At 35.2% G+C, this 15,018-nt stretch overlaps 1 protein-coding gene across 1 annotated transcript in view; it reads left to right on the top strand.

Moving 5' to 3' along the window:
- The window catches only part of LOC133325296 (low-density lipoprotein receptor-related protein 1), a 42,759-nt gene that overhangs the window by 10,229 nt on the left and 17,512 nt on the right, over positions 1-15,018 (top strand). Inside the window, exons 2-7 of the mRNA XM_061534117.1 lie at positions 3,775-3,900; positions 4,156-4,275; positions 7,768-8,010; positions 9,519-9,773; positions 10,360-10,519; positions 12,709-12,925. Coding sequence (XP_061390101.1) covers positions 3,775-3,900; positions 4,156-4,275; positions 7,768-8,010; positions 9,519-9,773; positions 10,360-10,519; positions 12,709-12,925 — 1,121 coding nt within the window. The remainder of the gene's footprint in view (positions 1-3,774; positions 3,901-4,155; positions 4,276-7,767; positions 8,011-9,518; positions 9,774-10,359; positions 10,520-12,708; positions 12,926-15,018) is intronic.

Here is a 15,018-nt window from a genome sequence, read left to right as displayed (position 1 = left end):
TGAACTTTCCTTACTGGTTATAAAATGATCTGATTTTGCAGTAACGGAATAATATAATTAACAAATATATTTCATATTATCTTGTATAGAAATCGGCATTTATTAATCAAACAAATATAAGTATTGCTTCAATTAGTATTAAATGAAAAAGAGCATCATAAAAGGAAAACCTAAACAACATACTCCCTAAATAAAACTCAGCATTAAATTAATTAAACTTAAATTCTCCAGACGAAATACAGTTTGAACATATCCTGTAATCTTCAGGAAGCTCCTTCACCAAATAACGCCACTTAACACATACTAACCTTTAGCATGCTTCTATCATGTGCACTGTGCAAGAACACTACAAAAGTAGAATACTACCGGTTGGCTTTTGTTCTGTATTTTATTCGTTGCTTGGAAATTAATTTGAATTTTAAATAAGCAAAGAGAATTCTGCTGTTTTTTCATCATCTTCCTCTTCTCTATTATATACTACTGTCCAGCGAGAATGTCTCCTTCCGCATAAGGAATGTACGTACAATGATATCCCTCCCTAACTAGTATGCTTACACGAACACATATGCATGTACCCCTAGAGTAGTGTACTCTGTTTTGAATTGCTTTTAAGCAGTTAATATTGGGGTGGAAAGAGAAATAATAAAAAAAATGTCTAGATATAAAGGTAGTGTATTAAAAGAGGAAATTTAAACCGCTAATATTAGATTTGAAGATTTTTGGGGCTTACTTTGAAGATAAATCAAAATTCATTTTTTGACAATATTATGTTTTTTGACAATATTATGTTCCTAGCACTTTGATCAATGTTGATGTCAGGTCCACAACTTAGTATACCAATTAATTTTTAAGGTAATGGAACTGATATTACGTTTCAACCAATAGATCAAGCTGTTCATTTAATTTTGTGCGATTCTGCTATACGGTAGAGAAACCAGGCGCAAAAGAACCATATTCAGAATATTCTACCCCAGCACAATAAGTAACGTAGAGCTGTGAAACCTAACAAACCAGAACGCCATACAAATACAGATTAAACGTAGTAAATGGAGATAGATTTGCCACACCTTCAGAAAAAATGTCGATAGCTGAAATAGAATAGCGCTTGTAAGCAATCTATACTATTACAAAAAAACCTTACATGGAAAATAAAAATATCATCGACATCAAAACAGAAAGATTGCCATGCTTTGTTGAAGCAATTCCAAATAATTTGTTTAAAGGTCAGAACCTTTATATGGAGACTATGTCTTTTTAAATTTTAGTATGTTGTTTATTTGAAAAAAAAAACTCTCAGGATGGAAAACTGGCTATGAACTGTATTGTATGTGATCCAAATAAAGAAACATGGTAATAGATTGAAAACCTTTTGAATTGAAGAATTCACGAGAATCCAGAATGCTAAATTAGAGCTCCTTTGGCGAGAAAATTCGGCTAATTCTTTCAAAATACCGAAAATGTTACTGGAACTTTATGTGTGGCAGCTTTGTCATTGGGGTACCTTCGCAATGACGTTTTCCACATGAAGCTTTTATTGCAATTCACTAGCTTTCACAAAAATAAATAAATTCATATATATATATATATAAATATTTAACTAATATTTCAGATCAGAATAAAATTCTATGAAATCACGGTAGGGCTCTGAACTTTTGCATAGTCCTAGAATGTTTGGTATTGCAAATGGGATATATAGGTCTACGTTTTGATGTACCCCCATATAACGGTACCCCCCAATATTCGGTATTTTTTGGAATTTGAGCACGATTTCCAATCGAATTGTCTGTAATTTGGTATTTTGGGTATTTTGGTATTCATTGTATAGCACATCTCCGTACCAAAAATTATTAATATTGACCCAAGTTTCAGGTAGCCACATGAACATGTTTTCCAAACACATTGACTATAATTTGGTACTTTGGTTTCGCATTTAATAACACATATCCGCACCAACCTTCAGGGTATCCCCATATAATGGGGATACCAATGCCAATATTTGGCATTTTAGGAATTACGGGTACGTTTTTCCACCGAATTGGCTGTTATTTTGGTATTTTAGGTTCTCATTGAATAACACATATCCGTACTAAAACTTATTAATATTGACCAAAGTTTCTGGGTAACCCCCATATAACGGTACCCCAAGTATTCGGTATTTTGAAATGTGTATATCACATTTCCGTAATAAAAATGTTTAATAATTACCCACGTCCCCTACCAATATGGAGAATTTTGACATTTTTTTCAATCAAATTGGCTATAATTAATTATTGGAGGATACAAAATGTTCGCCGGACCGTTTTTACTTGTTATAATTAACTTTCAGAGGACAATAACCAGCCATACAAATTTTATATATGTTGAATAAGTACTGAGGTGCCGAAGCTGCCCCAGTCTACCTATTTGGTATGGAAATTCGGCTAAAATTTTCAAAACACCGAAAAAGGAAAGGGAACTTTTTCTGGAGGCTGTGTAAAAACATAAGCCCATACCAACCTTTTTCGGCAAAAGTGCTTTTTAACCATTTAAGAACATGAAATGACTTCAAAATATTATATATCGGAGCTATGTCATAACTTTGTCTTATATAGACGACTTTTCCGCAAAAATTTGTTTTACCCTCCATAAAGCCAAAATGGATTGTGACCTTCACACGAATGTTATATATAGCTATAGTGATAATTTTGTGCATAGATGTATGTCAGCCTCCAAAAATACCTGAAATGTTTGAAATACCGGAAATTGGGAGCCTAACCCTAAACATGGATTAACATTTTTATTAACAAGATATTAACAAGAAAATGTAAACTAACGTTATATGCGGGCTTCCACGAAAGTTTGACCAATAATAATGAATATTGGTAGAAATATTTGCTCCCCAACGAGAATCCATTTTATAGCCAATTCCTAAGTACCGAATATAGGGGGTATCATTATATGGGGGCTTTACCAAAACGTGTTTCGGTCTTCTAAGTCATTTGAAATACCAAACATCTAAGAGTAGCAATGTGTGTGTAAACCTTCAAACTCTATTTTAAACATTGTGAACTCTGTCGTGATTTTAACAGGCAGTCGCGCCTGGCCAAATCGACATAGAATTTGATATGCGATTCGTTCAACAACAAAAAAGCAATCTATGCATAATTTATGAAAAGAAATTTTATATGTATGCCACTAATATATTTATTCCACCCTATTACATTAAGCAAAATGTATAATTCCTTTCTATTGGTATCCTTCAGTTTGTAAAATTGCTATTTTGCATATCTAAACACAGAACACATTCAAAGTCATTTGAAAATTGGAGAGAGTTCAGTGTTTCTGTTTCTTTTTTCTCCTTTTTTTGTTTTTTGAATTACTTGTTTTAATTTTATTTTCTCTTTTCGTTGGTCATCTGGTTTCGTTGGTTTGGTGTTTTTGTTTAGCTGGCTTTAGTTTCCGTTTCCGCTTAAAATAAGTTCTTACAACTGCTAAAGTGGCTGTTTGTTGCAATGGGCAGCAAAATGACACTTCGGTATCTGAAATTGAATAGCTACTATACAGACTGTGTTTATTTTTTCTTTTGTATGTTTGCCTTCATTATATTGCTAAACACATTTAAAAGTCAATTAGATAATTAGAGATTAAGGATATTAGCTATTTGCTCAAAAATATACACATGGACATACATCTATTTGCTCATTCAAGATTTGGTTCCCATTTTTTCCGTTGGTGTTTGCATTTAATTTTTTGTTTAACCTCGCAGTATATCTGTATGTTTGTTCTTTTTTCCAGACAATGCCGCCAAATGCAATGAAGGACAATTCCGATGTAAGGCAAGTCATAAATGCATACCCAACAATTGGGTATGCGATGGCGAATTTGATTGTGGCGATTTGGATACATCCGATGAAATTAATTGTAAGTTCGTAATATGACTGCTGTGTGAGTTGAATAGCAATCCGACGTACCCATACAAATTCTTCCAAGCATAGTGACCCAAAGTGTCAAACATATTAACTGACTGATTGGCTAGTTTGTGGAAAAGTGTGAAGTGACTGGCTGGAACGACTTGTTGGTGGGAATGGACGCTATAAACCAAAACTCTTTGCCGTTATCCATTGTTTTATTGTGCGCTTTTATATGTTTTTTTTTCTTGCTTTTTTATTATTTCAGGTCCTTCGGATTCTTTAAAGTGCCTTTCATATCAAAGAGAATGCGGCAATGGCGTTTGTCTGGATATATCAAAGTTCTGTGATGGCAATTGGGATTGTGATAACGATGAACTTAAATGCGGTATGTATATAGCGTTGATAGCGTATAAACTTTGTTTTTCTTTTGTCTATATATGTGCGCTCACACACACACACGTACATACATTTCCCACAGATATATGTTCAATACTCTTTTGCATACTATTTGCTTCGAAAAATATGCAATATTTTTCCACCATCCCTTGAGGCAATGGTGGTGCAACAAACTTTTGGCGGAAACGTAACAATAATATGGAATACAAATGTGAAAATTTTCCACACCGCGAAGTATATCCATATGTTAAAAATTCGTAGTTATATTTATTCTTCTCATTTTTGCTGAAAAGAATGAATGTTTTGTCCGTTGGCAGTATTTTTTACGACAAGGTATACTTGCAACAAATCGATAAAGGACGATGATGCAGTAGTTGTTTTCTAGTAAATTGCACCGTGAACTTTATGATTGGTAATTGATCATTTTAAAATCCGAAATACGGGGGATATAGTTATGTGGGACCTACCCCGAAACTTCAATATTTTTGGTATTAATGTTTTTAACTGATGAGAATCTTAATTAATGCCAATTTGGTTGAAAACTTCCCAAAATAGCAAAATTTTTTATTATATGGGGGCTAACATAAAAAATAGTCCAATATTAATAATTTTTGGTAGAAATATATGCTGCCTCCTGAGAACCTAATATATGTTGTTACGGCCAATTCGGATGAAAAACGTTCCCAAAATACCGAGTATTAAACTTTTCATTATATGTGGTCAATTTTCAGTGGTAAAAATTTATGTGATCTATCTTAACATTGGAAGTTCCATCGTGATTTCAATAGTGGGACATTAATATATTTCGAAGTGTTACAAACAGACTGACAAGTTATATTTGTATGGTATTTTTTGTGGGGGCTATGACAAAACATAAATCCATACCAACATTTTCGGCAAAAATATTTTTCACCTTTCAAGAAGACAGAATACCTTCAAAATAGTCAACTTTTCCGCAAAAATTCGTTTTACCCCCCAAGAACCCAGAATGCCGAATTACATTCACATAATTACTAAAATGCGCCTGAAAATGAAAATACCGAAAATGGATCGTGACCTTTACATGGAGACTATGTTAATATGGACTTATAGTTATAATTTTCTGTGTAAGTATTTGCAGCCTCCAAATACACAGAATCCCAAAGCCTCTTTGGTGGGGAAAATGCAGCTGAAATGTTTAAAATACCGAAAATATTCAGGGATCTTTATATGAAGGCTATGTCGAAATATATGCTAATATTATTTAGGGTCAAGTATTTTATCCTTCGAAATGCCTCCTTCTAGCCATGTCACTTGAAATGTTATTTAAACACCTTCATCAAAGTGGACTTTTATATTTTGTCAAAATATGGACCTATATTAAATTTTTTTTGCAAAGAAATTGTAAATACACGAAAAACACGGAACGATAAATTACCGTCACTTCTGTTGAAAAATGAGTCTAGGACCGTTAACATAGATAACATTTTATACACTCCTCCAATATGTATGACAATCCTGATATATAAATCTAATGTGGCCTGTAAGGAAAAAGTCATCTTATGATAGGACCTTAATAATAATTTTTGTAGTGAGATTCGACAGTCAATGAGAATACAAAATACCAACTTATTCGTTTGGAAAAAGTGTCCAAAATCCCCAAAATACCGAATATTGAGGGGTACCGTTATATGCGTAAATCGGCATAGAATTTTATTATGATCAATAATATATTAGGTTGGGGAAAAGGAAATCCATTATTTTTATATGAAGTATATGTCTTTACTTAATATGCTTCGGAATATCCGATTTGTCCAAATATGTACCGTTTTGTTGTATGATTTGTTGCCATTTTAAAGGTGACTTCATAATGCCTCTCTCTCTCGTAGAAGTCCTGCTCTCTATTTGGAAAAAAAACTCCAGTAGTCGATTTTCACAATCCTCCCTGAAATTTCTGGCGAGTCACTGTAGATGTGTGTGGCCTAGCGTTGGCCTGGTGGAACATGACAGCTCTCCTGTTGTCCAATTCTGGTCAAAGCTATCTTTAAACGGCCCAGTTGTTGACAGTAGAAATCCGAATATAGCGTTTGGCCATATGGAAGCAACGCATAATAAATAATCCGCTTCCAGTTCCACCAAATACATAACAGAACCTTTCTGGCCGTTAGTCCTTTTTGATTCCAGCTTTGTGTAAATGGTTTAAAACAGTTTTATGGTCGATTTTTAGCTCTTGGGCGATGTTACGACTGTTAACATGCCGCTCAACTTCGATCGTTTCTCCGATTTTATCGACAATTTCGACGACCGGCCCAATGGATTTCTTTTTCCTTAACCTAATATATACTTTATGGGGTCTCCGGTGAATATTTCGAGGTGTTGCAAACGGAATGCCAAATTTAATTATTATTATAGTATACACTCCACCCTAATATACACCGCTTTATGGTGGAAGGTACTCTTATTTGACAATTTTCATGGAGAAGTATTTTCTTTACCTATAATCTGGAAAGTCATACCATTGGCGAGACCTTTATATAAGGGGGTTAGTCAAAACAAAATCCTAAAACGTCAAATTAGAACCTTTTCGGTTGGAAAATAATAATACGAAAATTGGGCGGACTGTTATATCGGAGCTGTACCAACTTAATTTGTAATACCAAACGTGGCTAATGATGGAGTCTATAAATATCGAAGAATTTGTAGATCAGAATCGTCCAATATATATATATATATATATATTGATGACAAGGTAGAATTTGTTTAGTGGACTTCCTCAAAGATGGGTCAACGAAACATGGATTGTGTTCACTATATATGATATTGAACTTCAGGTGACATTTTATTCTTCAGACATCTCTCCTTATGATATTCCGATCGTATAATCGCCAACAATGAGTTTTTCTGATTGTCCACAATGCGTTTTATTAAATGTAAATTCGCCAGAGTTGCATATGTTTTGACTCCGCTGAAATCGAGTTATCCATTTTATCAATAAAATTTACAGGAAAATACCAACAATTTCTGGGTTGACCTCTTTTTTAACTTCAAATAAAGAGATTACTACAAAATTTTCACATATGTTGCATATGTTTTGACCACCACTGTATATATATTATGTTTTGTATTTTTTCCCAAAATTTCTTCATTCTTTATAAATCTATATCAAGTGTAATTGTAGGTGTGAAATTTCTTCAATTTCAAAATATAGTACTATCACAATTTAGTTTCCAGTTTTTTACACCCAAAAAAATTGTATAACGCACATTTTTTTATGCTACCGGATATCGCAGTAGCTAACAGCAGTATATGTTTCTGTATCATAAACACTATAACTTTATTTCCATTCCACAATCAAAAAAGAAAACGTTGTTATTATTACTAAATGTCTATATGTGTGTGTAGAGCGTATGTTTTTTGTCGTTGTTGTTGTTGCTGTTCTTTTTATATAACTCTCATTGCCTGTTTACATTTCAACCATCATCCACATCTTCCATTCACACAGATAAACAAGACGCCGAATGCAGTACCTTAAAATGTTCATTCAACTGCAAGCTGACACCCCAGGGCCCAACATGTTATTGTGCGCCAGGACAAATGCCTGTCAATAATACGCAATGCATGGACTTCGACGAATGCACTATTGAGGGCATATGCGATCATCAGTGTCATAATACACCCGGCTCCTATGAATGTTCCTGTGCGCCGGGATATAGCAAGCAAAGAAATCGCTGTTACGCCATTAACGGTAAGTTCCGTTTTGTATGAAATTCCTGTTCTTGTTTTGTTACAAAAGGGGGTTTTGTTATTTTTTCTGGAATTGTTGATGCATAAAGTCGTATATATGTACAGCATTTCCTATGTGATTGTAGCTTTGAAAGCAGATTATATACTTTTGGAATGTCTTTGGTTTTTTGATACACAAATATGAGTAGAGTCAATGACATATTGAAGGGCAATTTGGACGATTTTTTATATAATCAATATTTATAAAATAAATGAAAATATATATATATATATATATATATATATATAATATCAACATATAAGCAAGTACTGCATTGAAAACATATAGTTGTGTCGATGGACGGGTAACATCGGCGGCTGCTCATGAGGATGGTCCACTGTAGTCATGAGAAAACACCCTGTTGCAGCGCCCCATGTGCTGCCAGCTAGTGACTTGAGGCATTGTTCCTACTTCTCAGCTTACCTTATAAAGCATTAGCTTGCGCAGAGGACTTGAAAAAGCTATCGAACAGGGAGTATCCCTGTTTTATCCACCCTGTTTTAATCCACACACTGTCGGAGATTTGTCTTCTCTATATCCTCGAAAAGCTTGGCATGGTTGATGGTATCGAAGGCCTTCGATAGGTCAAGTACCACCATAAATGTTCAGTTCGCTTCAAGTGTCTTTGCTACTGGAGGTAGGAGTGAATTGGGCCTGTACAATTCATCACTGCTGGCATCCTTGCCAGGCTTCATTAGCGGGACCAATTTTCCTGGCTTCAGGAACTATGTGGGTGGTTAACGACTCAGCTCGGAGTCCCCTTATGCGACGTAGTACACTTCTTTTGGCCCTGTCACTCTCAGGGTGCTCAATGAATTGCCGGTTAAAATAACACGCACCGCACCTTTGACCACAATTTACTTGTTCCGTTGACAATGTTGCATTGCATTATTTGTGCGACACGCAACATCGTTAAGGTTTAAGTAAGCATTGCGCATACCATCAAACTCAAATCATAATTTTTAATCAAATCACCAGAAACTTTTGATTGTCGATTTTGACATCCAAAATAATACTTACCACCCCAGATGACTTTTCGACGAAATTATTGATTAACAAATACAAAGCTTTACGTTTTGTGCGACGAACACGGATTTCATTTTTTTTCATCACTAAGGTTTCAAAATTTTTTAGTGAATTTTATAATTTGCAATGCGTTGTTGGAGCTTTTATCTTCCTATTGTCAAAAGTGTACTTTCTACTTGTCAGTTATCGAAAAATAAAGGTTTCAAATCTAATATCAGGTAATTGAAAACAATACCTTTTGTTGAAAACCCCTTTTTATTTTTTTAGAATCAATGAGTAATAACATAATCACCCATCCTGATGTTTTCTAATCAACAATTTTGGCTTGTTTTAGTATGTTAAGGCTTTGAAATCGATTAACAACCACCTGTACATATATTTTCTAATTACACATTCTCTATACCAAAAAACAAAAATCATTATATCCTTTATATTCTTTACAGTACCAAAAGATGAACCTGCCTCATTAGTTTTTATCACTCAAACGGATGTACGCCGTATTGATCCTAATAATGGCACCACATTAGCCATTGTCAATGCTGTAGATATATCGGCTGTTGAGATTTGGCATCGCAATAGAAGTCTCTGTACCGCAGAAGCCAGTATGTGGACAACGACAGAATTGAAATGCTATCGCATTGATGATATGAATGTAACATGGGCGCTGCCGTTGCCGGAACTAATTACAAGTACACATGGTAAGTACCGAATGCAATCATCATCATTAGAAGTAAAGCAGCAGAACAAAAACATGAACAAATCAACATTTTTGTTGTTTTTTTTTTAATCACTTCAAATCGTCGTCAGTCATGATGATGACACAAATATTGGACCACCAGAGTTTAAACTCATTTGTATGAAAAGGACATGGTCATTTGCCATCATCATCGCCATCGTCGTCATTGTCTTTATCCGTTTCGTTTATTATTGATGTGCTCTTTAAGCCATGTCCAATATTAGCCACAATGAACTCTTTCTTTTTGTTTGTTGCTGCTGATGTTGTTGGCATTGTTGTTGTTTTCAATGCAATACATACATGCATGTCCGACTTGCGAACGTGTGTTTGTAAACGTGGCTTATAACAATGAGACATTGTTATTTGTTATCCTCTGCCTGCAGTCCGTGCTGAATTAATTTCATCTCATCGTCATTGGCATCATCGGTCGTCGTCATCATCATCGTTCTGGTCGTCAACATCACCAGTCGAAACATTCTCTGTCATTGTTAGTGTATGTGTGTGTTGTGTTCATCATTTTTATGTTTCTTTTTTTTATATTTTTGCAGCCATCGATAAATTACGTCTCGATTGGATAACTGGCAATTGGTATATTTTGGGTAATGAGCCCAGTTATGTATTTTTGTGCACAAATACAATGGAATATTGCAGCATTATACTGAAGGATATTCCCAATCTATCATCGATGGTATTGGATCCAACAAAAGGGTAAGTTTCATCTATCATGGTATTGATTATTAAAGATGGGAGTAGTGTAATAAGTTGTACTCTAAATAGGAAAATACGAATAGTTTTAGAAATTTAAATATTTTAGAATGGCAAAAACAATTGTTGTTGTAATAGGTTGGCTGTCCGAAATTTCAGGAGAATGCTGGACTCCGCATAGTCATCGGCGTACGACACCACTGAAACAACTGGTGGAGGAATGGTCACATCATCGAGGGGACCGACGTGCATTATTTTGTGATGTCCTAGCTTTCACCTTCTGGCTGATGTAGTTAGAATGCGAGGAGAAATGATGGCGGTTATCGAAGACAAACCAAACATTTTTTTCACTTACGTCGTCAATGTTAAAGCCGGACGAAATAACCGCACAGTCATCGGCGTACGACACCACTGAAACAACTGGTGGAGGAATGGGGAGTTTCACAAGATACATATTGAACAAAATGAGAAATAGGACACCGCCTTGCGGTACTCTCATTTTGATCTTGCAATATTTGCATTTTTGGTCACGGAACTCAACGATGCCTTGCCGCACATTAAGGTAGTTGGCAAGCCAAAGCTTAATATCACTAACCGTATCTAACGCCTAGGACAGATCTAAAGCAGCCTCAATGGTCCGTTCAGGTAGTCGTCGCTGATTGAAGCCATTCTCAATCTTGGAAGTAATTGCTTGAACAGCCGTTGTTGTGTTATATATATATTTTCCTGAGACCTAGATGGTGGGTAGCAAGAACGAAATGCTGTTCCAGGGACGGAAGGAATAGAGGCTCTAAACCTTGGCTACTGGTGAAAGAAGAGAAATCGGGCGGTAGGATTCCCCATTACTAGTGGATTTATCTGGTTTTAGAATTAGAATAATCCGGGCAACTTTCCAAATAGAATTATCAATTGTGACATCGACAACTCGAGAATTTTGGTAAGATAACGTAGCCTTTAAATTCTTTGGCATCAGAATGTTGGATTTTTTTGAAGAAAATAGCAGGGAGATTAAGGTGTTCTAACCATTTAGAGCACCTATGCTCAGGGACTGAAGCATCTACTTTAGCGCTTAGCCTTGTCTCTGGTAGAGGATTTCTCACTGATGGAAGCGAAATCGGACTCGTCAATCTGGTTTGCAATAAGAATCATGGTGAGCTTTGAAAGCAAAATATATACACTGACAATTTCACAATCAACGGAGTAAACTGAAATGCGCCAAACCTCCAAGAAAGGAAGGAGAGGAAGTCAGGGTATATCTGACATTTGCTGGATAATGAATGCAAGTCCCCCCATTATCTCTATCCCTGTCTCGCCGAATGATGTTGTAATTCCCGGAGGAGGATAACTAACAAATGCTGGTCAGCTTCATTTCTTACAAGACAGCAATGGGGTTGTTGCTTTCATGCATGAAGTTTGTGATCTCAATTAGTTTATCCCTAAGATTGCATTGTCGATGCTTCAAAATCAAATCCAAATTCGAAACAAATGGTCACCTGTATCCTGGTAATGTAGCGACGGACCATTAGAGCAACGTAGGAAGGGCCTTTACAACACATTTCGGTTGCATGAAGACTTCCAAGTTATTCAAGAAATTAACATGCAGCACTGACCTGCTGTCCAATGACTTCTTTATATTTCCGCACTTTGAGAAAACATTCTTGGGCATCCAAAAAACTCCAGCCCTCGTATCATCGATCCCGCCACAAAAAATTGACAAGAACTTCGTTAAGATATGTCGGACCGAACTTCGTATATTCATATTTGTCCCCTTTAGAAAACGAAAGTTAAAGACACATAGGTTGGTCATTATATGGGGTATGTCAAAACATGGACCTTATTCTTCCTGGAAAAATATTTGTATCTACCAAAATCGCGGCATTCCAGATCCCAGCCATTTCCGTTAGAAAATCAAAATACCAAGTATATGGTGTTATCTTTATATAGGGGACTTCAATATTCAATTCCAACATTTGTTACACTACTCTCATAAAAATAATAAAACAAAAACATTATACTTTATGTCGCCGCCGCCACTTAAAATATTTATGTTCATGATTGGCGTGCAAATTATTTATGGAAAATATTTTAATTTATAATTTTCACTTCCAATTTCTTACTTCTTTGTCATAAATATATTTCATCAACGTCCTCTCTGTCTTGCTTTTTTTCTTTTCAAAAATATCTCTTTACAGCTTTATATTCTTTACCGAATGGAGTTCCAGTCTATCACGTGCAAATCTGGACGGCACAAATCATACACAGATAGTGACCACACGGATTTACTATCCCAGTAAACTGACAGTGGATTTGGCCAACGAACATGTCTATTGGCTGGATGTCTACAAAGATTTCATCGAAAGAGTCGATTACGATGGCGGCAATCGATGGGCCATGAAAAAAGCACCCGATGTAAGTAGTATTCCATCATCATGACCGGGCAATGCCATGCAGTCAGTTTGAGGCATTGATTCAGTCAAATGAATCCCTGATGAGGCGTTGAAAGTAAATACAGACATTCATAGAAAATATATCTCGTATATATGAAGAGTTTTTGTAGCTACTACCACTACTACTACAGCTGTTGCAGTAAACAGCTCGTTAATGGTCGTTGAATTGTGGCAATGGTGGTAATAGTGGTTATGTTGCCTCGTGATGATGAAAATGTAAAGTTTTTTTCCGTCCGGCGAAATCCTTGGTTTGGTTTTTATTTAAATTCACTATTTTTTTTTATTTCCTTACCAATACCTTGAATGTTGGCATATTTACGCATTGGCTGACGACTGCCTGGTCAGATAACTGTTCGCAATTTCTATCGGACAAACCACCGCCATTCGACTTTGGTTTGAATCACAGCTTATGGTCGATTTTTGGCCATTCATTTGCGTCACTGCCGAGTCCATAAACCAGCATTAAATCGTATAAATTTTAATTAACGCCGAGTGTAATTAAAACTGATTTTTATTGTACACAGTTGAATTGTTTGAAAGTTGAATACAAGAAAAAGGATTGCTTGTTGGCTGGCTCACTGGTTGGCTAGGAAACTGGTAGGGTATCACGTTTAAATATATCCTCTTATATGGATATAAATAATGAGAGGGCTTTAAAATAAAGTTTATGTATGATATACATATTAAAACGAAAAAATACGGAAATAAAAACAATTATTACCAGGTAGGGCACGTGATAGCCAACATGGTTACATTAAGCCAGAAATATTTATATCCTGAAAATATATACGGTGAGAATAAAAGGGATTAGTGTTGAATCTTCAGGACTATGGTTAACATTTATGAGTATATAAAACCATAGGTCAAATTGTTGTGCTATAGCGATACCATTTTATTATTATTATCTCTTTTTCTGGTATCTCTAAAATTCATGAAGGCTGTTGCATGTTGTTTGAGATGACATTTCTTCATTCAAATAGTATGTGGAATATTTTTGTAAAACCTATCCTCCGTTTATCTCGATTATCTCGAAATACCACTAGATGAGATTTTTGACTTCCAACATGATATTCGTATGGTTTCATCTTTTCTGGTCTGGCCTTTCTCCACTTTTACCCGTTTCATTCTCAGAAAATCGTATATCAGTTTTGTATAAGTTGTAGAATGAATTTCGTATAAGTTGTAGATTATACGTCAAATCAAAAATTTATTCGCGGTGCACACTTTCGGATCCCTATATTTTTAAACCGAATTTTTAGACAATGAAACCGGTTTTTGTACATCCGATTGTAAAACATACACATTGGTTGATAAGCAGATATTTCGACCAGACACATATTTGTCGTATAAAAGGTTATATACCTACTTTAGGATAAAGTTTAACTTATACCAATTAATGGAAAACATATCTAAACCATTGAGGAACTTTTAATTCTGGACGACGCTGAGGCATCATAGACGTTCTATACCGGTAATGTACCGAACTATATCAATTCGTATGGAAGGCCAATGAGATACAGTACCTTCATTCCGAAAAATAAAAGTCCAACATCAACAAAAGAAAATACAATATGGACGAAAAAATCACTTTAATTATTCTTTGCGTTCTTTTTTACAAGACTCAACAACAAATTAGAGGGTACAATTCGTACATTTCGTAGGAAGCGATTTAAATATTTTGGACTGTATACACAATTTGGTACTGTACATATTTTTGCACCCATCTATGTATTGAAAAGCACATAACATGACCAAAAATTTGAATTTTTTAAATTTTTCTTTAGATATGTGTCTTTCATAATCAGCTCATAACATATGTAATCCAAAAAATATACATTTATTTGCCGCGTATTAAATATAAGCTCTAAAACATTTTGTTGCCTGTGGGCAACATTGGGCCATAAAGGTTACGAGTCGATTTACATATAGACGTCTGTCTTGCTGGCTTGTGCTCACGATATCGCTTGAAGGAATAACTAATTTCATCAAATTTTACACACCATAATATTAAACTTAAATTAAGTTCGACGATGGAGAATATCGGTCCATTCCTTC

Source organism: Musca vetustissima, unplaced genomic scaffold (genome assembly GCF_032173495.1).
Source record: "Musca vetustissima isolate MV318-11 ecotype Yass unplaced genomic scaffold, APGP_CSIRO_Mvet_v1 utg14742, whole genome shotgun sequence".
Classification (NCBI taxonomy): Eukaryota; Metazoa; Arthropoda; class Insecta; order Diptera; family Muscidae; genus Musca; species Musca vetustissima.
The sequence above is the reverse complement of the archived record's forward strand: the minus strand, read 5'-3'. Positions and strand labels throughout refer to the sequence as shown.